The sequence below is a fragment of the Dasypus novemcinctus genome, chromosome 21 (genome assembly GCF_030445035.2).
Source record: "Dasypus novemcinctus isolate mDasNov1 chromosome 21, mDasNov1.1.hap2, whole genome shotgun sequence".
Taxonomy (NCBI): domain Eukaryota; kingdom Metazoa; phylum Chordata; class Mammalia; order Cingulata; family Dasypodidae; genus Dasypus; species Dasypus novemcinctus.
This window is the reverse complement of record NC_080693.1, coordinates 31,054,174-31,078,200: the sequence shown is the minus strand read 5'-3', so window position 1 is coordinate 31,078,200 and position 24,027 is coordinate 31,054,174. Positions and strand designations below refer to the sequence as shown.

Here is a 24,027-nt window from a genome sequence, read left to right as displayed (position 1 = left end):
CTTGGCCCCTCCCCCCACGCACACCCGCTCGTTCCCCATTTCCACGCTGACGGCTTATCCCCATTTTACAGGGGAGGAAGCTGAGGCAAACGTTACACAGAGAGCAGGATGTGAACTGGATCAGGCCAAATCTACAGCCTGGACACTTCACTGTAAATTGTTTTCCCGTTGCTTCGGGCTTGGTGGGGACTAACTAGGGAGGTCAGAGAATGGTGGAGAGGTGACATTAGGACCACATCTTGACAGTGGGTTGAAGTTCTCCAGGCAGAGGGATCAAAGACGGTCTTCCATGGCCAAGCCCAGAAAGCCATCGTGAAGCACTTATGGCATATTTGTCAGGATTTAATGGGAACTGCAAGACTGAAGCTGCAGAAGTGTGGAACTTGTAAAATTTGCAGAGGAGGGGCACAGATGTAGCTCAGTGGTTGAGCGCCTGCTTCCCATGTAAGAGGTTCTGGGTTCAATCCCCACGACCTCCTAAAAATTAAAATAAAATTTTAAAAAGTCTTGCCTGCCCTCCACCTAGTTTTTCTCCCCAGAGCACCAAGGTAACCAGTTCTTGTGTATCCTTCTAGAGCAGGGGTTCTTAACCTTTTTTGTTCCACAGGCCCCTTTGCTGGTCAGGTGAAAAACATAGACCCCTTCTTGGAATGTAGCAGCAGGTAGTTTTATGACACTCAACTAGCATCAGGTCTAATAAAATAACTACTGTAATTTTGAAGTATGGATGAGCATAAGCGATTTTTCGAGGTACACAGCTGCAATGTGATATGAAATAAATACTACTGTAATTGTTGCATATATTCATAGGTGAAGGAAATGCTAGATTTCAGTTAGAGGCCAGAGAAAATAAAGATAATAAGTAGATTTTTTAAAAAATTCAAGTTCATGGACCCCTGGAAATCTTTCCCCTGGTTAAGAACCCCTGTTCTAGAGATATTCTTTGCATATAAAAGTGTGTCTGGGCGGCGGACTTGGCCTAGCAGTTAGGGTAACTGCCTACCACATGGGAGGTCCACGGTTCAAACCCCGGGCCTCCTTGACCTGTGTGGAGCTGGCCCATGCGCAGTGCTGATGCGCGCAAGGAGTGCCCTGCCACGCAGGGGTGTCCCCCGCATAGGGGAGCCCCACGCACAAGGAGTGCACCCCGTGAGGAGAGTCGCCCAGCGTGAAAGAAAGTGCAGCCTACCCAGGAATGGTGCCACACACACGGAGAGCTGACACAACAAGATGACGCAACAAAAAGAAACACAGATTCCCTTGCCGCTGACGACAACAGTAGTGGACAAAGAAGAACACGCAGCAAACAGACACAGAGAACTGACAACTTGGGTGTGTGTGTGGCGGGGAGAGAAATAAGTAAATAAATAAATCTTTAAAAAAATAAATAAAAGTGTGTCTGTGTGTATATATATGTATACATATATATGTTCTTTTCCCTTTAGTTACACAAATGGTAGCATACTGTATCTGCTATCTTTGCCCTTTTCTTCTTAATATATTCTGGAGATTGTTCCACATTAGTACGCAAAGCTTTCTCATTCCAGTGTATGGCTGGATAATATTCCATTGTGTGGTTGCATCATAATTCATTTAACCAATCTCCCTATTGATGAGCACTTAGTTTGTATCCATGAAACTCATGGAATTTGGAGAATTGTACCTATGTAGCTAAGTTGGAAGCCTCCCCCACATTGGTAAGGCTACTCATCCAGAAGCCTGGCTCAGTTCTAACTCTGGGGACAGCAAGCCCGAGGGTGGGGAAGCAGAAGTCCAAAGAGCATCTGACTTCTGACCACATATTATGCAGACTTTCTTGCTTTCACACTGCTATCACTCTTGTCTTTTCCTCATACTCTTGACAGCAACTATTCTCACCCCAGTCCCCAGCCATTTCCACCACTGCCTTGTGCTGTGGTTATAGTGACCACATAATTTATCATTGTCTGGACCAGGACCTAGAGAATGAAGGCAGGGACTATTCATAATGCACTGGGATGGCATCAATCGGGATTGGGTGATTTACAGTTCACAGGTGAGACCGGCTGTGAGATGGGGGACTTCTTGAAGGCAAGGACCATACCTCACTCACCTGCACATCTCCAGCTCCTCCCAGGGTGCTGTGCAGAGTGGGTGCTTCATGCATGTTTGTTGGTTGAATGGATGATCTGGGCATAGAGAGAGCCCAAACAGCCCTTTCCAGGACTCCACAGGACACTGAGGTGGAGAGCCCAGCATTTCACCTTTGACCTCTGCCATTTTTTATATCTGGGCTTTTCTTGCATATACCTGCTTTAGATACTGTATGATATCACCTTTGTATTCAGAGTGTCAGATCATCTCTACAATGTCTGGCTGAGCCCAGTGGAAGCACTGGCCCACACTGTGCCCAGGCCATCCTCTCCCTGTCCTCTTTGTGTTTGGTGTCTGTGAGTGTCTACTGGTCAGGTGGGGGCCTGGTGACCAGTCTGTACCCATGCCCCTCATGATGAGCCAGTCCCAGCAGCCTCTAGCCTGAACTTGGTCTCTCTGGGTCCCCTTCCCCTGGCAGGCTCCTGGGGCACCATCCTCATCCTCTGGCCTGCAGTTTAATAAAGACTATTGGGATTTCTTCCCAGTGAGGTCGTTGCAGAGCCAGGGAGAACTCAGGGCTGCCTGGGTGGCTGGGGCCACTCCTTAGCCCCTCAGTTTCCTTATCTTTTGAGTCCCCATGAAAAAATGCTAAGTCTGGCAGCTTGATATTATTTATGGATTCCAAAAAAAGATATTGATTATATTTGTAAACTGGTCTGTTTCTCTGGGCGTGATACCATTTGACTGTGTTAAATTCAAAGGCTTTACTTTTACTTGATTAAATTATGTTAAGATTAGGGCTTTGATTCAACCAGGTCATTAGGGCAACTGAGTTAGTCCCGGCCCCCTCGGTGGGTTATATAAAGGGACTGTGAGTCAAGAACACAGAAGTAGATACACTGAAGAGGAAGGAACTTTGAACCTGTGGCCCTGGGAAGAAAGATGAACTTGATAGTCTACAACTGATCTTGTGAAGGGACCAGAGCAGCTGAGCCAGGAAAGAAACGAGCCCTAAAGCCCACAACTGACATCATTAGAAGCTGGGCCCACGGCGCCTTAAGAGGAAGAGGAAGGCTGAACCCTTGGCAGACATTGCCCAGCATCTTGCTTCAACACATGGCAACAGAGTTTTGTGAGAAAGTAACTCTGAGTTGAACTCTTTAGGGCCTTGTAATTGTAAGCTTCCACCCCAAATAAATAAAAGAGATTTCTGGTACTTTGCACCCCTTTTGGCTGACAAATACAGTAAGAAGGTTTATCTAAACTGGGGCCTAGTCTGCATAATTAGGCTGCTTAGGGCCTCCCACTTCCCTCCCCACCGTTCTGATGGATACACCTACCCAGCTGGGCATTCCCACTTCTCCTTTCCAGAGCTCCCCAGGGCGTTGGAGAGGTGGGGCAGGACTCCCGGATGGATTGCAGGAGGGAATCCCTGCCTCCCTGTTCTGACTCTGGGAATCCACAAGAGAGGAGAGGCTCTACCTCCCTCAACCCGAAATCCACATGGGCAGAACTTCCAGTAGGGAAGGGAGGACAGCCAGCAAGATGCCTCCGGCCTCTGTCTTCCCAACCATAAAATGAGAGGGTTGGAGTGGTGATCTCCAAGAGTTACCTGGTACAGACATTCCACGTCTCCACCGGCCACTGTGGCTCTGAGCTGGCTGCAGCCAAGCATCCCCTGGGGTCTGGGGTGGGGGAACCTTAAGATCAATCCCTTCTTTCCTTTTTCTGGAATTGTACATGGGACACAAGAGTCCCGACTTTTATCTAGGGCTGGGCTTTCTCTCTCCTAACTACAGGGAAGATAAAAGGCCAGAAACAAGCAGAGGCCTGGGCCGTATTTCCTGGGCCTACTCCAAGTCCTGGTCTTAGCCTATGTTGGGTGGCCAGAGCCTACCTGCCTGCGTCACCTGGCCACTCTGAGTAGGAATCAATATATGTGATTTCAAGTCCAGCTCCATCACTGTGTCTCCCTGGAGGAGAGTCATGAGGACAGATGTGGAAGCCTTCCCAGGCCTGGCGCGCCAACCTCAGACCCATAGTGTCTGTTAAACTTCTCCTTGGTTCTTTCTAATCCTCTATTCAGTGCTTTATTGGGCAGGGTCCACTTGTTTTTGCCCCACTGATTGTCCTTAGAAATCATCAGGACTCTTGGTTTGCAAGTCATTAAAACCCAACTCAAAATGGCTTTAAAAAATGTGTGTCACTGATTGAAGGAGACTAAAGGAAAATGCTGGCTACATGCAAAGGGATTCTGGAGCAGAAAAAGGACAAGTAGAAAAACTGATGAAAGTCAAATAAGGCCTGTGGTTTAGTTAATAGTACTGTGCCAGGTTAATTCCTGTTTTGAGAATTGTGCTATGATAATGTAAGATGTTGACATTGGCACAAGCTGGGCAAGGGGTATTAACGGAACCCTCCGTACTATTTTTGCAACTTTTTTGTCAGTCTAAAATTCACTTAAAATAAAAAGTAGGAAAAAAAAATTAATGCTGACCACTTCAAGACAAAAGTGTGGGTGTGGGGCAGGTTGCTGGTCCACCTAACTGAAAAGGGCAAGGATACCAGAGCTGCAGGCACAGCTGGCTCCAAGGGGCTTAATTAGGGATTGTCATCTCCTGGCTCAGCTCCTTTGGTAGTAACTTCATTCTCAGGCAGCCTTATCCCTTGTGGTGGCAAATGACCTGCCCGCATCTTCTACACTAACATTCTGTGTTTTAGTCATCCAGGAATTCGTCCTTCTCAATCGTCCTGTCTTGCTCACTGCTGTATCCCTGACATCAAGTGTGGAGGCTGTCGAGTGGGAGACACACAACAGATTATTTTCTTGAAAGAATGGTTCCAGCAAAGTCCTGAGACCAACTCTCATTGGCTCAGCCTGGGTCTCCAGCCCAGTCAGTGTGAATGAGCCTCCCTTGGGTCACAGGGTCTCAGATGGAAGGGAGGAGAGCAGTTCCCCAGAGGGACCGGACGGGTTCTGCTATCAGAGGCAGGAGCACAGGCACCAATGCTGTGTTCCCTGCATCTTCAGAGTGCAAAGCTGCTGCCTTTCTGTCCCGGCTTCAATTCCTGAGGGGACTGGGTGTGCTGAGCTCCCAAGGCCACAGTCCCAGGATAACCCTCATTAGTGGGAGATGAGAAGGGGGTCACCTCTGGGAGGTTGGGCTCCTTGCAACTGGATCAGATGGGGGTGGTTGTCAAGAAAGGGGCAACCAGCATGGCCAAACATACTGGAACCCCTCTCATCTATGCCTCCCAACCCCCACCAGGAGCCTCTGAGCTCAGGTCCAGTTTGTTCCTTTTGGAACAATTGGGGTGCCATGAAGAGAAGGAAGGGGCTAGTCTGAGGACCGGGGTACCTCAGCCTGAGGCTTTTCTGAGAAATATCTACTGAGAGGACCCAGAGTCTCAGCTTCCAGTCTTACCTGACCCACTGGCTGACACCCAAGCCATCTTCTCTCTTCTCCATATCTGTCCCCACACCCATGGGGTGTGGTGCCCACAGAGAAAACGTCTAAGTTACATGTTTTTCAGATATTTTATTAATAATAAGGCATATGACAGTCACCCCTAAAGCACAGGGCTCTATTTCTGAGGGTGAGTGAATATACTCTGAAAAGCATTGGATTAAAAAGCGCAGCCAATGAAGAATCTGGAGCAGGGTCCCTCTGCCTTGCCACTGGGAGGTCGTGAAGCCCTGCATTGTCTCCATTCAAGGCTGGCACCCCAGCAAGAGAGGGTACTAGAGGTCCCTGCTCCACTCCTGCTTGGCTTCCTGTCCACCACAGCCTCTGTTCTGCCGCTTGTGTGGGGAAGGGCTACCCCATTTTGACCCCGACTGGTCCCCAAAACTGCAGGCCACTGTGGGTTGGCTATTAGGGTTAGGGGTCCCGAGCCTCACGCTGCAGCGCGTGCCCTGGCTGGTTTCCAGAACATGGATGGAGGGCCCCCCACCCGCTGCTCTCCTTCCTGGTCTGTCCACAGTTGGAGTGGGGCTGGAGTTCCCACTTGGGCCTCTGCGTGCCCAAGTCAACACACACACACACACACACACACACACACACACACTCCCCTCCCCACCTTGGGGATTTGTGCAGCAGTGAAGAGGGGAGGGGGAAGGAGGTGGGAGGAAAAGCAATCCTGCCCTTCACAGTCACCCAGATATCCAGACATTGCAGGGGGTTCCTTTCCTTGAGCCAGGTAGGTCCCCCAGGCAGACTGGGGGAGGGTGATGACCAGAAGCTGAGGGCAGGGTGTGTTTCAGGCCCTCAGGCTGAGCAGCTTTGAGCCAAGGGCTGGACACTGAGAGTTCCACTTCAAACCTGGTGGCGGGGAGGGTGGGAGAAGTCTTTATCCCATGATTTCCAGGAAGGGGGAATTTCTGTTAAGATCAGAACCCTCTATCTGCCTCGGCCCCTCCCCCAGCTTGTGTTATTTCTTTCCTAGGCCCCCCAACACCTCAACTGAGATTCCGCCAATCAGCCACCCCAGCTTGTACTCAGCCCCTTCTCTGGGGGACCTCTAAGCCCTCCCCAAACAATTAAGAGTCATTCCTTCCGGTTGCTGGAAGAGGGACAGGAGTTGGGAGGTGTGGATGGGGTTACCTGGGGGGAGGCCAGCAGGCCGCTGGAGGGCCCCTGGGGCAGGGGTGTCGTGGGGTCTCCAGCTGAACACTCTGGGGATCCAGGAGGGAAGAGGGAAGAGGCTATTGCTTTGGCGCTGGGGGGAGGCCAGGCAGGCATAGCTATGGCTTTTAGTGGGTGGCTGGGTGGGTGGATAAAGTACTTCATCATCTCTGCTTTAGAAATGACATAACCAAGACACCCTGTTCACCCCAAAAGTATGGTGTGGGAGATGAGGGTCTGGGCAGTTTCCTCTGGAAAGGGACCCTTTACCTTCCTTCCCACAATCCTCTGGGCTCTTTTGAGTAATTGCAGCCAAAAGAGAAGAAGGAGACCTATTCGTGTAGATTCTGGAAGGTAGGGTGACAAAATGAGGGATATGGGGAGAGATACAGACCGGAAGGCAGAGAGGCACATCCATAGAGAACTGGGGAGAAGGTGGGGGTGTGTGGGCAGGGCAAGGACTCCAGGGCACAGCTACAGCCCGTGACTGGAGAGCACTGTCTGTCCCCAGGCTGCCCCCACCTTGGCCTTCTGAATCCCAATAGCTGGACACCCCCAGGCCAGGCCTGGTTATTGCTCAGTGGCCTCAGCAGCCCTGGAGGGGGGCAGCTGGGAGGGAGCTGCAAGCGGGCCGGGTTGGGAGTGTGCTGTTTCTGGTTCCTGCCAGTTTTCTACTCCCTGCAATAACCGGGCTGTGATGGGAGAAGGGTTCAAATCCCCTAGAGAATGACTGTGCCCTGCCCTCCCTGTGACCCGGGCCAGGGTCCGACCTGCCCGGATGGGGTGTTTGAGAGTGAGGCAAAGGCCTCCCCCTGCTCCGCTCCTCCCTCAGCCCCTGAGGACCTCACAGGCACTTGGGACCAGACGCAGGACCATGGCGTGGGGGCTGCAGTCACTGTCTGTCTTTCTAGGCTGGACATGCAGTGGGGCACTGGGAGGGACCAGAACTGCACTTCCTGCCTTTGGTAGTGAGCGGGGAGGTGGGGTGTGAGGGAGTTGCGAGGTGGGGGAGTCCTCCTTCCAGGTTTCCACTCCCAGATCTAGGCTGAGCCACTGAGACCCCACCACTGGCAGGTTCTCATAGGACTGGGGTATCCCCAAAGTGGACGAAAGGCTGGGAACGAGCCTGCGCTGCCCGCCCCCCCACCAGCAAGCCAGGACCTCTATCAATAACGGCCAGTTGCGAAGCCAGGCCCTCCCGCCCCTGGGTGCAGCCAGCTGATTAGGAAGCTGGGCAAAATTAGCACCAATAAACAGGACCAGCAAAGTCCCCGGGGCAGCCTCCAAGCTCTCAGTCCACCTGCTCCGGGGGACAGCCGGTTCCTCCAGAGCAGAGGCACAGAGAACTGAGCTGGAGACAGCGTTCATCCCCGAACCCATTCTGTAATCCTCTCCAAGGGGCTAGGTTGCTACCTTCCAGAAGCTAAAAGTTCTATCAGGCCGCTCGCCCCCACCAGGGGCTCTAGGGCGTCTGCTGAACTGTTTGGTGCTCATCTGCAAGGACCTGTCTCTGGGGTCGGTAGGGAGCCGGCTTCGGAGTCAGGGGCCCAGCTCCGGCTCCCGCCCGCCTCTCCACCGAGGACGAAGGCGTAGCGGGAAGGGCGGCCGCGTGCGTCTGGGGGAGCCTGGGAGGAGGAGTTGCGAGGACTTAGGGGTGCCAAGTGTCACCGTGCGTTCCTCTCCGTAGGCCGGCGCAGCCTCCCCGCCCCCGCCGGCAAACGATTGTCAGCTTTCCCGCGGCAGGGCATTCCCCCCTCCTCTCCCCGTGGTGGGGTGGGGACGACACAACGCTCGGCACTGCGAGTCCTCTCCACGAAAAAGGTGCAATCGCTCAGGCCCGCGCAGGCGCTCCCTCGTGGGGACTGGAGAGCTCGAAGCTCGGAAACGTTGGGAAATACAAAAGGCGGGTGCGGTTCGAGGCGGGGGGAGGAGCTGGGGAGGCCTCCGCCCGCTCGCAGAAGGAGGAGGAGCCCGCCGCCCTCAGCCCCCCCGGGCCTGACTGCCCGGCCCGAGCTGCGTCCCCGGCGGGGTCCGAACCGACCCTCCTCCCCACCCCAGCCCACCCCACCCCCGCCAGCCCCGCACCTACTCCGGGTCCCCGGGCGCACTGGGCGGGCTGGGCGCGGCGGGCGGGCTCCGGCAGGGCCCGGGCTGCGAACCGGCGAGGTCCGGGGGCTCCTGGGGAGGCGGTTGGCGCGGGCTGCGGCCGCTGGGCCGCGGGGGCCTCCGGGCGTAGAGAAAGAGCGCGGGGTCGGGCATGGGGTCGACGTCGTCCAGGGTGCCGGCCGCGCGGTCCCAGGCGGCCCAGTCCCGGCCGGGGCCCTTGGCGGCGGCCTCCGCGGCGGCGGGCGGGCGACGGGCCCGCGGGGCGCGCCGGCGGGGCCGGGGCTCGGCGGCGGCGCCGGGGCCCGGGCGCGGGGCCTGCAGTCTCTGGCGCGCCGCGTGCAGCTGGCAGGAGAGGTAGGCGGCCGCCTCGGTGTGCTTCTGCAGCTCGGTGCCCAGCACGGTGGCGCGATGGCTGCGGCGGCGCAGCTCCTCCAGGAAGCGGCGCTCCTCGGCGCGCAGGCTGCAGCGCAGGGCCGACACCAGCGCCTCGCGCTGCGCCACCTCCCGCCGCAGCTCGGCGTTGGCCGCAGCCCGCGCTGCCAGCTGCGACTCCAGCTCTCGGCACTTGGACTCCAGCTCCCGGGACTCCGCCTCTAGAAGGGGCAGAGGGGAGAGGTGATGGGCCCCGCCTGGCTTGGAACAGAAGCTGCGCCGCTCACCGGGACTTTTAACAAAGCCCTACGCCTCCCGGCCACGCGACCTGAACGTGGGCTCCAGCGTCCACAGTGGCCCGCCTTCTTCAGGGCTCTTGCCCCTGCCCATGCGCTCTGCTCTAATTCTTTGGGTTTGGGCTTAAACGTAAAACCCTCAGAAAGTTGGCCTGCTGCGACCCTTGTGGGTTTCACAACGATAAGAGCACGGTGTTAAGCCCTGGGGATATGGTGGGTAATAAATCAGGCTTCATGAAGCTTACAGAGTAATGGGACAGAGATAGTGAACAGTTACAAACAAATAGGAGATTTCCAAATGCCAGAAAGCAGTAAAACGGTGCTATCAGACCTTATCAGGGAAGGCTTCTCGAGGAAAAAGCAGGGGAGGGTGATTCAGCAGAGGGAACCGCTTGTGCAGAAGCCTGGCGGCTGGAGAGCCACGGCAAGGCAGGGGCTGAAACAACTGGGAGTGTACCCCGAGTGTGCCCTGCAGCTGGAGACTGGCCGGGCCATCCTAGGAGATTCCACCACTATATTGAAAGAAGTCCCTGGAATATCAGTTCTAGCACCTCATAGAATACTTATACCATTTTGCAGTTTTTGTTCACTTGTGTATTGTCTGCCTTTGCCCACAACAGTGAATATCTACCCTGGCTATATATTTGAAATCACCCAGAGAGCTTTAGAAAACACTGCTTCCTGGACCCTAAGCGAAACCAACTGAGTTAGAATCTCTGGAGGGTGGACCTGGAAACTGATACTTCTTAAATCTTCCCAGAAGCTTCTATTGCCCAGTCAGCATTGAGAAGCTCTGCCTCCACGATGTCAGAGACCACATCTGGGGGCTTGGCATGTGTGAGTATAGGGGTACAGGTAACTGCAAGAGTTAGAAGGTGACCCTGAAAAGGACACGGAAATCCACAAGTGGTAGGAGGACAAGGAAAGAGAGTTCTTGTCCACCAAGAAGAAGAGAAAAGCAGGACCCTGGGTGTTGGCCTGAGCGCAGGTGACCCCCAAAGCACTTTCAGAGGTGGGACAGGAGGTGAGGTGAAAGCTTACCTGGTGTCTGGGATAGGTGCCCCTTGCTCCAAACACCCAGGCACCAAGCAGTTGCCCACAGTTGCCACTTACAGAAGTGGGCAGCATTAGTTCAAGTCCATAAGTGTTTAGATGACCCCTAGCTGATCTTTGTGCAGGAATACACAAAATAGTTTGTAGCTTAAACTCCCAGCCACCCCAGTCCCCAACTGTTGGTCATGTAGCTTTTGATCAATAAGCAACACATCAATATGGCAGGGAGTCCATTCGTTTTTTTTTTTTTGGGAGTCCATTCTTAAGAACCCTCCCCACCAAGAAACACTACTTCTGTGACTTGTTCCTAATTAAGCAGTTACCAAGTCCCTTTCCATGTTAGGTAACGTGCCTTGTACTGTGGAGACAATAGGTAAAACCCAGTCCTGGTTCTCAGAGAACCTGTAATCTGGTGATTAAGATCCCAACAGTACAAATGCCCCACTCCAGTTCATGAGTGAAGTCATATTCTGTAAACAAATACTTAAGTGGAATTGCTACAATGGCAAGAAGCCATACTTTGGTAAAACAGGTTTTGCTAACGTGTGTGTATGCTTTTGTCTTCATCTAGGCTAAGTTTCTTGAAGGCAAGGACTCCTTATTAACAGTATGTTATGGCTCAACACTCGGCCTCTTGGAGGGTGTGAACACTGACTGTGGGACTCACTCGTGCCACGGTGGGAAGGATTGAGGAAGTGGGGTGCAGAGAGGAATTCAGTGAGCCGATGGAAGTAAACCACACGGCCATCTCCTTCCTGCTTTCATTTCCCCACTGTAGGCAGAAGTATGGCTACGGGGCACCCTGCATGGTGGGTGCAGGTCGTTCCCTGCCGGGTGTGCAAGTGACGCTGGCATCCAGCCTGGACTCTGCTCCCAAGGAGTGGCTGTCCCCAAGCCTAGGTCAGGGAGTGGGAAGACTTGACTCCTCCTAAGGGGTGGGGAAAATGAGACCTGTCAGGGCCCTGGGGCACTCCCACCAGTGTCCTGCTCTTACCTTGCTGGTGAGTTTGCACCTCTCTCATCTCCAGGTCATGGGTCAGTTCTGGGGGAAGAGAAAAGAATCGGCAGTTGTGTGTGTGTGTTTGTGACCTGAGAATCATAGCTCAGCAAAAGGGGCAATAAGGATCCTTAGAAACGAGCGAAACCATCCCCCACGCCTGTTTTCCTGCAGCCAGAGAGGGGAGGCAATGACGAGACCCGTCCAAGGCTCAGCTTGAGGCAGGCTTGCCGCAGCTCAGGCCTGGGTTTGCTAGCCTCAGGCGCCGAACTGAGAAGTCTGGCTGGTGGGGGCGGGCTGGGGAAGTGTTTCCTCATCCCAGGGGTGATATGCAAATATTTTACAGCTAGCATTGGGGTAAGAATCAGAACAGTTCTGGAGTCCCCGGCTGAGAGGGCAATGGTCCTGTAGTATTTAGCTGGTGGGTGGCAGAAGGTAGGTGTACCCAGGGTAGAGAGTCCGAGGCTGCTCAGGGCAGTGGCTATTTACCAACCTGAACAGCTGCGTTTCACTATTTTAACAGTCCATACAGCTGTGCCTCTGCTATTTTCTTAACATCAGCCTGCACCCTGGTCTCCCCAGATTGCACAAGGGAAGGGCGGGCTGTCCGGCAGGGAGAGGGACTTCCAGGAGGATAGCGCCACCTGGTGATGGGAAACCTGCATCGCCACTCGGCTTGGAGCTGAGGGGGCGGGGTGGGCCAGCCCAGTTTCCTCCCGGGCCCGGCCCGACCCTCCCTCTGCCTGCCTGGTGGTCAAGCCGCCGTGCCTTAGTGCCCAGAACATCCCAGCCCTCAGCTCAGTTGACCATTTTTCCAGCTTCACCCCCACCTCCCCAAGTCCAGGGGGCGTAGGCGGGAGCCCAGGAGGCCCCTCTGCCTGTGAGGGAGGGTCCTGCAAAGATGCAACCCCAAGTGAGAAGGTATGAACCTGGGAGGAGTAGGCAGCACATCTCTGGGGCTACCAGCCAGCACCCTAGGGAGCCTAGCCTGACGGGCCCTCTGCCTCTTCTCAAATCCAGGGGCTTGGCTAGAGGTTCCTTCCCTGGGGAGGGCAATTGTTGCTAGGGGACACAGAGCCCTGGTACCTGAGCCTTTTGCTGTGACTGGAGCCTGAACCTCCTCCCCAGGGCCCCGGGAGGATGCCTATGGCTTCACGCCCCGGGCCTTCCTGGGACTCCCGCGGCCCCACCTCCAGGTCCCTGCAGTCTGGCCCAAGGGACCCTGGACTAGGTTCAGGGACGTAGCCCCAGGGACTGTGGCTCTGCCACTAACTCCCCATGGGCTGATTCCTCCTAAGCCCATAACCAGATGAGGCCAGGAGTTAGGGGCAGGGGTGGGGTGGGGTTGGGGTGGGGAGATAGAATCTCAGTGCACTCCACTCCCCCAACCATCGAATCTCCCTGTGCATCCATCTTCCAACCAGAGACCCCATGGTTTATATGAGCAAGCTATGAGATCAGAGGCACTGGCCTCTCTGAGCCTCAGTTTTCTTATCTGGAAAATGGGAACAAAATAGCACCTGCCCCAGAAGGGGCTGTTGTCAAGATTAACTTAGAGGGGAGCAGATGTAGCTTGGTGGTTGAGTGCCTGCCTCCCACATATGAGGTCCTGGGTTCAATCCCTGGTACCTCCTTGAAAAAAAAAAAAAAGATTAACTTAGAAAAAATTAACAGAGGGCTCTACCCAGGTCTGAATCAGCTCCAAAAACAGGAGTGGTGGTGGTTGTCATGCAGAATGCACCCTCCCTCCCCTCGAGCCCCTTAATTCTGAGTCCTCCCCCATCTCAGGCAGGCTTTCCAGGCAGCCCTTTCCCCGGGCTCCTACACCAGCCCCTCTCCTCTCCCATCCTCCTTCAGGCTTCCTCCCTTCTCGTCCTCACTCCCCTACCCCTTTGAGGGAGGATCTCATTTAGTCATTTCAGCCCCAAGGGCGGCTGCTCCAGCCCAGTCAGGAGTAGATATTTTTGTGGGTTTTTCTTTTTTTTTTTAAATCTCCTTAATCAGTAATCAAGAGGCTGCAGGCCCACTCCCCTCTGAGGAGGTTGGTGGGGTCGAGTACCCTCTGGTCCCGTTTGTTACACTCTCTTGGGATCCTGGGTCGCAGCCTGAGCCCAGGTCCTTGGAATTTCCACAAAGCAAAAAGGAATCCAAGAAAGAGCTATACGATTAGAGAGTTCCCGTGCCCCAATCTTCCTTTAATGTTATTGCAAAGAAAAAAAGGCATCGGGCAGGGGTGAGTCAGAGTGGGCCATCCCTGACCTCTGGGCTGGCCTTGCAGCCGTCCAGTCTTTGGGAGAGCCTGGCTGTGGGAGGTGACAGCTGGACCTCTACGTGGAGCCAGAGGAGGTGGCAGTGGCCAAGGGTCAGGATTATTGGCCACGTCAGGCAGGTCACTCCAAATCTCTGAGCCTCGGTTTCCCTCTGGGGAATGGGGAACCTCCTATGGGCAGGAAGCTGGAAAGCAGCAAAGGCACATGGTACTGGAAGTCTGGAGCTCTGGGTTCTAAGCTGGCCCTGCCACTGACAGCAGGTGAGTCTGTTAGGGCCTCAGTTTAGCTGTTGTATAATGAAGAGGTTGGGCCCTCCTACCTGAGACATTCTGCGAGGCGCTGGCTCTCGAGCCTGTACCTGGGGACTCGGCTTGGATGAGCACTTGGGCCAGAGACAAGCCTCTGAAAGGCCCAGGTGGCTGAGGCCTGAGGTCCAAGAATGAAGGCCAGCCCTGGGATTTAGCTTCATCTTTGGCCCCTTGCTCTGCCCTGCTCACAAATCCAATCAGTTGCCCAATCCTGTTTCCTCAATCTGCCTCCACTGGTCCTCCCAGTTCCATCCTGTCTCCATCTCGCCCCCTGAACCATTTCATCACTCCTGTCCCTAGTCTCCCTGCCTCCTTCTCCTTCCAATCAATCTTCCATGCAACAGCCAGACTGAGTGTCTTAAGGCTGATTGAGCGGCGCTCTGCTGCTCAAAACCCTCAGCGGCTTCCCACAACCCAGGAGGACAGGCCACACTCCCGACTATCCGGGTATGGCCTTCCATGATCTGGTTCCAGCTCTGTTTCTCACCAGTTCCCTTTAATTACAGTTTTATCCAGTCAGATAGAACTTGTCACTAGCTTCTAGGGTCTCCTGGCCTTTGCCGTGCTGTTCCTTTCGTATGAAATGATTTCTCCACCCCTATCTGCTAGTATCTCTTCCTGTCTAAATCCTCCCCTCCTTCAGGGAGCTGAAATAGTCCCTCTTTCTTGGGAGCTTTGGTGGCCTGGTCTCTTCCTCCATCACTCAATCCTCAAGCTGGACGTGATCTTGCCCTTGAACTCTCTGCTCTGTCCTCTTTATTTTCTGCTGTATCTTAGTATTACCTGGTGGCGTATGTCTTTCCCCAACTAGACATAAGGCTTCTTGAAGGCTGGGAGGTGCTCCATGAACATTTATTAGAAAAGGGCAGGAATCCTCAGGGACTGGCTCCCAGGCATCCTTCGGTTCCCAACCAGGTCCAGTTGCCCTGAAACTCTTCTCTTCACCTCCCCATCCAGAAAGAGAGTAACGAACACCCACCTCGCAGGGCTGTTGGGAGGCTTACCCCATGAGAGACAGCGACTGTGACCTTGACAGTCACACCTCCCCCAGCCCCCAGCCATCCCTCCTGGCCTCACCTGAGCAGCGTTTCTGCAGCCTCAGGATTTCCAGGTGCAGGTCTCGCAGCAGGGCCATCTGCTCCTTTTTCAGGAAGCTGATGTGGCGTTGCACGCTCTGGATCTGATGCTCTAGGGACACGGTATCCATGGCAACCCAGGCCTAGGCCACACCTGGGGAAGACGGCAAGGTGAACCCACATATTCTGGACCCATCTCCACTGCTCCACCGTCATATCCTTCGTAGGCTCCTCCACTCTGAGGGCTGGCTGCCACAAGGTAGACGAATCTGCCACTGCTCTCGTTTCCCCTCCATTTACTCACTGAAGCTCCGTGAACAGGTGGGCGTGTTGGCAGAGAAGTCTAATTACTCCCATCCAACAGATGAGGAACCAGATGCCCAGGGGGACACGGCTTCAGTCCCCTGGCCCAGTGTAACTTTAGCCTCCTTTCCTTCTCAGAGAGGCAAAAGTACGGGATAGCCAAGTCAGAAAAGAGAGACAGAGGACGTGGGTTCTAGCCTGCCTCCCAGCTAGCTGTGTGGCTTTGGGCAAGCCCTTTCCCTTTCTGGGCGTTCCGTTTTCTCATGGGTAAAGGAGGGCATTGTGGAGTAGAGAAGCCCTGAGGTCTCTTCTGGCTCTGACATCCCCTAAGCATCCAGTAAAGGGCGACCACCAGGTGGTAAGACAGCATGGTACTGTGAGCACAACACTCCCCAGTTTCAACGCCATTTCTCTGACCTGACCCCAGCCCAGGGCTCTGGCTTCTCCCAGTTCTGCAGCCACAGAGAAGGCGGATCTGATGAATATCTACTAACACTGAGACTGTGGGCTGGAGGCAGGTGGTGGAGTCATTTTTTCCTAGGAGGGATGGGGAGAAGGTGGTAGGGCCATGCAGTGAATCCCGTGGCACAAGCTTAAGACACCAGCGGAGGGAAGGATGCATCCCTGAATCCAGATCAGCATTCCTGAGGAGACCTGGCTTTCCCACTGTCCCTTCCCTGGTCCTTTCCCAGCGAGCCTTTCTGTGACCATTAGGGCCCTGGAGCATGGGCAGAGGGCAAAGGCAGGAGGGAGAGGGCAGAGAGGCCCAGAGCTGAGGCAGTCTTTGCCAGGGCCTCCGTAGGGTTTTGAAGGACCTGCCTCCACCCGTCCCATGAGTCCTGGGCAATAGAAGGAAGACTGGTTGACAGACGGTTATGATCAGCAAATGATCGCCTCCAGACCGGCTTCCGTCTAAGTCTCAGCAAATTGAGATTTTCATTTGTAGGACCACATCAAGCAGAGACCACCTGACAGCCTCATACTCCTTGGCTCCCCACTCTGTGCCCCCTACCCTGGCAGCCCCTGGCTCTCTTAATCCAACCGAAAAGGACTTTCATTTCAGCAGAGGGTAGCCCTTTGGCCCATAGGAATCCCTGCCTTTGTTGACTTTTACCTTATGCTACATGCAAGGAACTTTATCCACATTAGCTTACTTCTGTCAACCACCCTTCACTACGTATTCTATACCCCATTTCACAAACAAAGAAACGGAGACTCAGAGAGCTGAAGGGACTTGGGGCAGTTTACCTGGCTGGTAAATGGTGGCAGACCCGAATCTCCAACCAAGTCTTTGGACTCCAAAGAAGCTTCTTGATATTTACACTGGGAACAGCCCTAGATTTGAATCCTGACTTTCACTTACCTGCTGTGTGACTTTGGGCAAGCAAGTTAACCTCTCTGAGTCTCTGTAAAATGGAGCTACACAGAAATTGTGTCCCAGGGTAGTTGTGAGGATTAAAGGAGATGAAAACGGTAAAGTACTTAGCACAGGACCTGGCTCAGTAAATGCTACATCCCTTCTCTTTGTGAGGAGGTTAATCCTTGTCTTGATTTGCTCATTTGTTCATTCATTCATTCACTGGGCTGCTATTGCTAAGCAATGGGCTGGGCATGAGAGATGCAGGGATGAGCAAAACAAAGTCCCTGCTCTCATGGAGCCACAGGACAGTGAGGAGAGCGACATCAAACCAATAAGTAAAACAAACAAGTAATACATCAAGCAACAAAATAATAATGCAAATAAGCATATAATTATAAACTGGGATAAATGTCAGGAAGGAAACCTCCAGGGTAATGTGAAAGATTAGAACAGGGAACCTAGATTAGATTTGGGGTCAGGGAAGGTCTCTTGGAGGAAGTGACTTTAAGTTTAGACCCTGTGGTAGGTAGAACTCTACTGCGGTCCCCAAGATTCCTGGCCTGTGGTGTACATACCCTGTTGTAGAATTCCTCCCCTGGAGCGTGGGTGGGACTGGGAACACGATGCATTTCGCTTCTGTGATTACGTTATAGGACAGAGATGGCAGGATTTTGCAGCTCTAGTTAAGGTCCCAGATCAGTTGACTTTGAGTGTTGACTTTGAGTGTAATCAACAGAGAACTTCCTCTGGGTGGGCCTGACCTAAGCAGGTGAGAACGTGCTCTAAAACGGGAGAGAAATTCTGCGGCTGGCCCTGCAGAGGTAAGCTGCAGTGTTGCAAGAAAGCCTCTGGAGGGGTCCCATGGCAAGGACCGGGGAGCAGCCTCTAGGAGCTGAGAATGGTCCCTGGCCAACAGCTAGCAGGACAACGGGGACATCAGTTCTATGACTGCCAGGAGATAATTTCTGCTAGCCACCTGAATTGACCTTTCCCTGACTGAGCTTTCAAATGAGGATGCAGCCTCCTAACACTTTGATTCCAGCAGTGTGAGACCCTGAAGAGAGGACCAAGCTAAAATGTACCCAGACTCCTGGCTCTTAGAAATGAGAAAATCAATTTATATATTATTTTAAGCCCAGCTATGTTTGTGGCAGTTTGTTACTTAGCAAAAAAAAAAAAAGAAAGGAAAAGGAAAAATATTCCAAACAGGGAACAGCCTCTGTAAAGGCCCAGAGGTGGGAAAGAACTAAGTGATAATAATGGTAGCTTATATTTATTGAGTGCCTACTGTGTGCCAGGCCTTGTGCTCAGTGCTCCACAGGATCTGTTTAAAGAGCTGAGACACTGCTACTGCTGGGGAGGTATTGGGGAAGGGTCATGAGATGTGAGATTAGCAAGGGGAGGATTACACAGGCTCTTGTAAACCGTGTTAAGAATTGTGGGTTAATCCTAGGTGAATCGGAAAGTTATTAATAGATTTTAAGTAAGGGAGGAGTATGATATTATTTGCATTTTAAACAGATCACTGTGTGTGGCAGCCGTGGGGAGTACAGACTGGTGGGTGTAGAGTTAGTGTGAGGAGGCAGCAGGGGTCAAGGTGAGACATCATGGTGCCTTGGGCCAGACGATGACGATGACGATGAAGATGGAGAGATGTTCCAGTGTATTTTGGAGGTGGAATCGGCAACCCATGGGGATGGATTTGATGAGGTCATGGTGATGCGAGGGGGATTAATGGGACAACTCCCAGTTTTCTGAGTTGAGCAACTTGAGTATGAAGTACTTGTGCTTGATCTTCCCTATTTCCTTCTCTTTCACATTGGGCCTCTTCTCCATCTAGAATCACTTCTTAGGTGATCTCATCCAACCTCATGGCTGCAAATGCTATTTATAAGCCGCTGTCCCCTAAACTTGACTCTCCTGAAGATCAGGCTGGCTACCTACCTCTTCTATTTGGATGTCTAATAGGTTCCTTAAACTTTTAAGTCCCCGTACTGAACTCTTGCCTTCCCTCCTACAAACCTGCTTTTGTCCACTGCTTGCCAGCCCAGTAAAGGGTGCTGCTTTTGGCCTATTCATGTAGTTGTTTAGGCCAAAACTTGGGAGTTATCTTTGACTCTTCTTTTTATATCCCACAGGCAATCCATCTGGAATTCCTGTTGACTCTACCTTCAAAAATACCCTACATCCAGTTACTTCTTGCTATCTCCCTTGCTCTCACCCTTTTCCCAGCTATGACCACCCCTCTCGTGTACTCTTGTGGTAGCCCCTAACTGCTCACCTGATACATCTACCCAGAAGCTGTGCAAGTGACCTTATTTGGAAAAAGGTGCTTTGCAGATATAATTAAGGTAAGAATGCCGAGGTGGGTTTGTGTTGGAATAAGGTGAGCCCTAAAGCCAAATGACAAGAGCCCATGGAAAGGACAGACAGCGATGTGAAGGCGGAGGCAGAGACTGGGGCGACGCATCTGCAAGCCAAGGATGCCCAGGATTGCCGGCAGCCACCAGAAGCCAGGCGAGAGGCATGGCACGGACGCGCCCTCAGGACTCCGGAAGGAACCAACTCTGCCGACTCCTGGAGTTTGGACTCCTGGCCTCCTGAACTGTGAGAGAGTCAATTTCTGTTGTTTTAAGCCACCCAGTTTGTGGTACTGTGTTACAGCAGCCCAGGAAACCAATCTCCTTGCAGCTGCCAGAGTTCCTTTAACAAAGAGAGGGTTGACTGTGTCTACCTTTTCACCACTCAAAAGCCCCACCGGCTTCTCTTCACACTTAGAACCAAGCCCAAGGTTCTTACCAGATCTTCAATCTGGCCCTTGCTCCCTTTCTGCCCTCATCTGCTCTTCTCCCCGTGGCTGGCTCCACTCCAGCCACGTTAGCGGCCCTGCTGTTTCCTGAACATGCCACGCATGCTCCTGCCTCAGGGACTTTGTACATGACGTCCCCACTACCAAGCATGCCCTTTGCCAAGATGTCCTCCTGGTCCATTCCCTCACCTTATTAGGGCTCTGTTTAATTGTGACCTGCCTGGGGCCCTTCCCTGACCAGGCTATTTAAAACAGAATCCTTTGTCATTCTCCACTCGTTAAACTGCATTATTTTTTTTTCAATGAATTTATTACTAGGTGAATATATTACATTTTTGTTTATTGTCTGTTTCCCCTGCCAACCTGCTGGCTACAGAAGATCAAGGACTTTGTTTTTTTTCTTTCTGTTCCCCAGTACCTAGCGTCATATCTGGCACCTTTAACATGTGTAGAATGCGTGAGTGAGTGGACTTGTGGATTCAGTAGACTGAGGGCGAACCAGATTTACAGGAAGGGTAAGATCAAGACTGGGACAGGTCATATTTGACATGCCCAAGAGGCCTCAAGCAGGGGAAAAACGGGTGGCTAGCAGGGAGGGGAATATACTGCGTAACTCAGGAGAAACAGGGGAGCTAAATGTCCGTGCTGTTGTATGCCTATGTGGGATGTGTGGCCCTGTGTGTCTGCGCATGTGCCTGCGACTGTGTGTCTGCTTCAAGGAATGAGCGCGTGTGGGGTGCGTGCATATGTGTGAGCGGGGTTTGTGTATGAACCTGGGGCCTCCTCTCTTCTGTTATGGGGGCTGTGTGCCTGCAGTGTGTGTACCTGGGAGGATGCAGATGTGTGAGCCTGTGCTTAGGACGAAGAGAGAAAATGTCTGCTCCCAGCTGCGTAGATGCAAATGTTTCTGAAGAGTGAAAGCCCTTTCCGACAGCCCTGGAGACTGGACGTTGGCCACGGTGGGAGGCTGAGCCAAGCAGCTGTTTTCTGGGCCTTCCCAGAAGGACTCGCGTGTTTGCTTCCAAATAGGCAGGCTGCTCTTCTCGGGGTAGAAATTTGGGTCACACACGATCTTGGCAAATATTCTTTCTTAGACATTATTGTTTAGTTTGTTTGGGAGAGGGTGGGGGATAGAGGGGGGAAGGGGGAAACAAGGACAGTGCCAATCTCTCGGCGTGGCTGGGGACTTGCAAGCACTTCAGAAGGCCCCAGCCAAGAAAATGTCAGGTTTTCGGATCAGAAATGCAGGGCTGGAACCTGCCAGCTTCAGAAGCTCGTGCCTGAGGACTTGGTCCAGGCCAGTGACGGGAGCTGAAGCCATGAGCTCCACCTTCTCTTCCCATGCAACCCAAGATGCCCGGCCTCCCAGGTCAGCTGTCAGCCAAGGGGGTCATTTGCCTCTGTCCACTGTCCTGACCACCTCAGGGCCTGCATTTCTTCTGCTTCCCACCTTCTCTGGTGTTCCCAGTTCTTCCTTTAATTTTCTATCTTGGTGAAAAAAGTCCATTTGAAAAAATTGTCGCCAAGAAAAAAAAAAAAGAACCTGGATTCACAATTTACAGAGTTAATTCCAAGTACTTTGGCCACATCTCTCATGTCTGTGAAAATTACAGATATTTTCACCCTTCGGGTAGGTGGGCACAGAGAGGGGGTCAGGCTCAAGAACCTGCTCAGGAACCCTGAAAGTGACCTCTTCTTCTGCTTGGACCCACTCTCCTTCTTGGTTATCTGCCTGTAACTGCCTTGGGAAGTGGGAAATTGTAGTTCTTCCCCCTTTCCCAATTCTAGTTGTCCACATATATATTTGGTTTGAAGAATTATAGTTCTTAAGGTTGGAAGGCCCATAGAAAGGGCAGAATCATGGCATGAAGGGCTCAGAGGGCTTCAGATCATCTCTATCGGTGGTTTTCAAACTTTGCTCCATGGAGTCTCCAGAGTTCTGCAGAGGGGTGCTTGGAATTAACTCTATAAACTGTGAACCACCATCCATGTTTTTTTCCCTTGGTGACAGTTTTTAAAACTGGACATTTTCCATCATGCTAAAGGGGTTGGGGATAAAGAGTGGGGCTGAAGGCTTTGCTTTTTTTCCCTCTTTTATAGGATGGGTTTGTGCATACAACTTTACTGGAGAAAAGGCTTCTGCTTGTCAACAGAAACCACTTTCATAGTCCAGTCTCCACCTAGGGTACATAAATCCCAGCTCTCTAGTCTACCTAATGTCCCCTGACCTCTGCTGCCCCCATTTCTCCCTCAGGCAGATGAGATGGCTGAGAAAGAACCAGAACTCAGGTCTCTTGCTTTCTGCTGGCATGGAGTTGGCATTGTCTGCCACCCCCCATCCCCACTCCTTGGCCACTTCTCTTGTCCTAGCTCCAATTTCTTTCTTAGCATTTTTCTTTTTGAAAATATTTATCGAGTCATCAAATATCTTTGTCCTGTTCTGACCACTCAATACCCACATTTCGTTACAATTCTTTAAGTATGCCTTCTTGTTTCAAGGAGAATGTCAAACCTATTTTTATTCCATTCTTACAGTCAGGGCAGATGTATTGGATGGGACAAGCACAGTAATAAATGAATAAGCAAATGAATTAGTATGTTCTTTACTTTGCTTAATCTTTATCCCTCTTCTAAGCAGTTTACATATATTACTTCATTTATCTTTACAACCCTACATTGAAGGTTCTATTATTATAGTCACTCCAGAGATGAAGAAATAGGGCTCAGAGAGGCTAAATAATTTGCCTGATACACACAACTACAGTGCCTGGCAACTGGGCACTCATCACTGCTCACCCCAGAGACCCTTTACCGTCAAAATGCAGCCCATATTTGTAGTCCGATTGTCTCCTCTTATGGATTCTACCTCTTGCTGCTCCCATGACAAACTCTCCCTGTGCCCATGGACATCCCCTCTCTTAATACGCTCTACCCTACCTCTGTCTGCTGACATCTGACTCACCCCTGCTCAGATCTACCTTCCTCAGGAAGCCTTCCCTGGTCGCCCACCAAGCTGGAATTGCTCTCTCCTGCCTCTGTGCTCCCCAGGCAGTTTGCTGGAATCTGGGTGGCAGCTCACATCACATTCTGTGTATCACACTTCACTCTGTGTGTGTGTGTGTATGTGTGAGAGAGAGAGAGAGAGCACCAGTGAGCAGCTGTGAGTTAGGCTTCTAATCTAAGCCATAAGCTTCCTGAGGGCAGGGCTTTGTCTCTAGGAGTCTTTTGCCTGGAGCAGGCACAGGATGAATGCAGGGGAAACGGAGAATGAGTTAAGCCTTACTGGGAACCACAGGAACAAGTAAGTACATGAATTAAAAAATAATTATAATTCCTCCCCCCCCCCCCCCCAGTCCTTGGCTGTCTTGGGGACTGAGGTGGGAACAAGGAGTCAGCCCTTGACAAATATCTGGGACTCTGTCTCCAAGGTGGGACCACTTGGCCAGGGGTGGAACCACTTTCCCCAGGGGTCTGTGGAGCTCTCCTTTCCTGGGCCCCTCTCTTTTCCCCCAGTATCCTTTGGCTAGGGCTCTCCCCTCCTCACCGAAGATCCCAGCACCCCCAGCTTCAGCAAGGCTGAGGACCTAGGCGCATGGGAGTAGGGAGCATGGGGAAACTGGAGCCCCCCACCCTTTCCGTCTGGGCATCCTGCCCTGATTCCGCCTGGAGTATCTCTCCCGGAGCAGGGTGGTGGGAAAGAGGTACGAAAGAGGAGGGGAAAGGCGGGCAGAAGCAAAGTGTGTATCGTGGGAGGCGGCGGGAGGGGGTGGGGGTTCCGCCTCGGGACCCTCTGGACTTGCTGGCAGGGACCGGCAGGGCCCTGGTCCGGGCGGCAGAGGACAACTTCTGCCAGACGCCCGCGGGTCCTGTCCGCCTCTTGCGCGCTGCGGTGCCCAGCCCCGGCCAGCCCTCCCGGGGGAGCTAGAGCTCCGGCCGCGCGGCTGCCCACACGGGACCACCCCGGTGTCCCCCTCCCCACAAGCCCACGGGCCTCCTTACCTTGGGGACCTGAGGGAGGGACGGGCCGGTGGGGCCCTGGGTCCCGGCTGAGCTGGGTGGGGAGAGGCGCTCTGTCCCCCGCGCTAGCTGCGCCTCGGGTTCCGCAGCGCCCGCCCCGGCTGCGGCGCCATCAGCTGCTGCGAGGCTGCGGGGCGGACGGGCCGGGGATTCGGGGGGCTCCGGGGCGCCGAGGGGGGACTCCGGGGCGGGCTCGAGGCGTAAACACCCAGCAACGTGACCGGAACTGGCGAACGAGCCGAAGGGGGGAGGGGGGCGGGAGAGATAAGGGGGAGGGGAGGGACCGGGGCTTGGCGGGGAGGGACCGTGGGCGGGGCTGGGGGAGGGGAGGCTGGCGGCGCACTGTCGGGGGAGGGGGAACC

The 24,027-nt window shown here is 53.1% G+C and overlaps 1 protein-coding gene across 1 annotated transcript; it reads right to left on the bottom strand.

Annotated features, from left to right (window-relative positions):
* Window positions 1-8,783: 8,783 nt before the first annotated feature.
* Window positions 8,784-23,735, bottom strand: CCDC92B (coiled-coil domain containing 92B). The gene is made up of 4 exons (XM_012518240.4): window positions 23,648-23,735; window positions 15,178-15,330; window positions 11,520-11,567; window positions 8,784-9,397 (listed from the first exon to the last, which is right to left on the bottom strand). Exons 2-4 carry the CDS (start codon window positions 15,305-15,307, stop codon window positions 8,784-8,786), a joined length of 792 nt encoding a protein of 263 aa, XP_012373694.1. The 5' UTR covers window positions 15,308-15,330; window positions 23,648-23,735.
* Window positions 23,736-24,027: the final 292 nt, after the last annotated feature.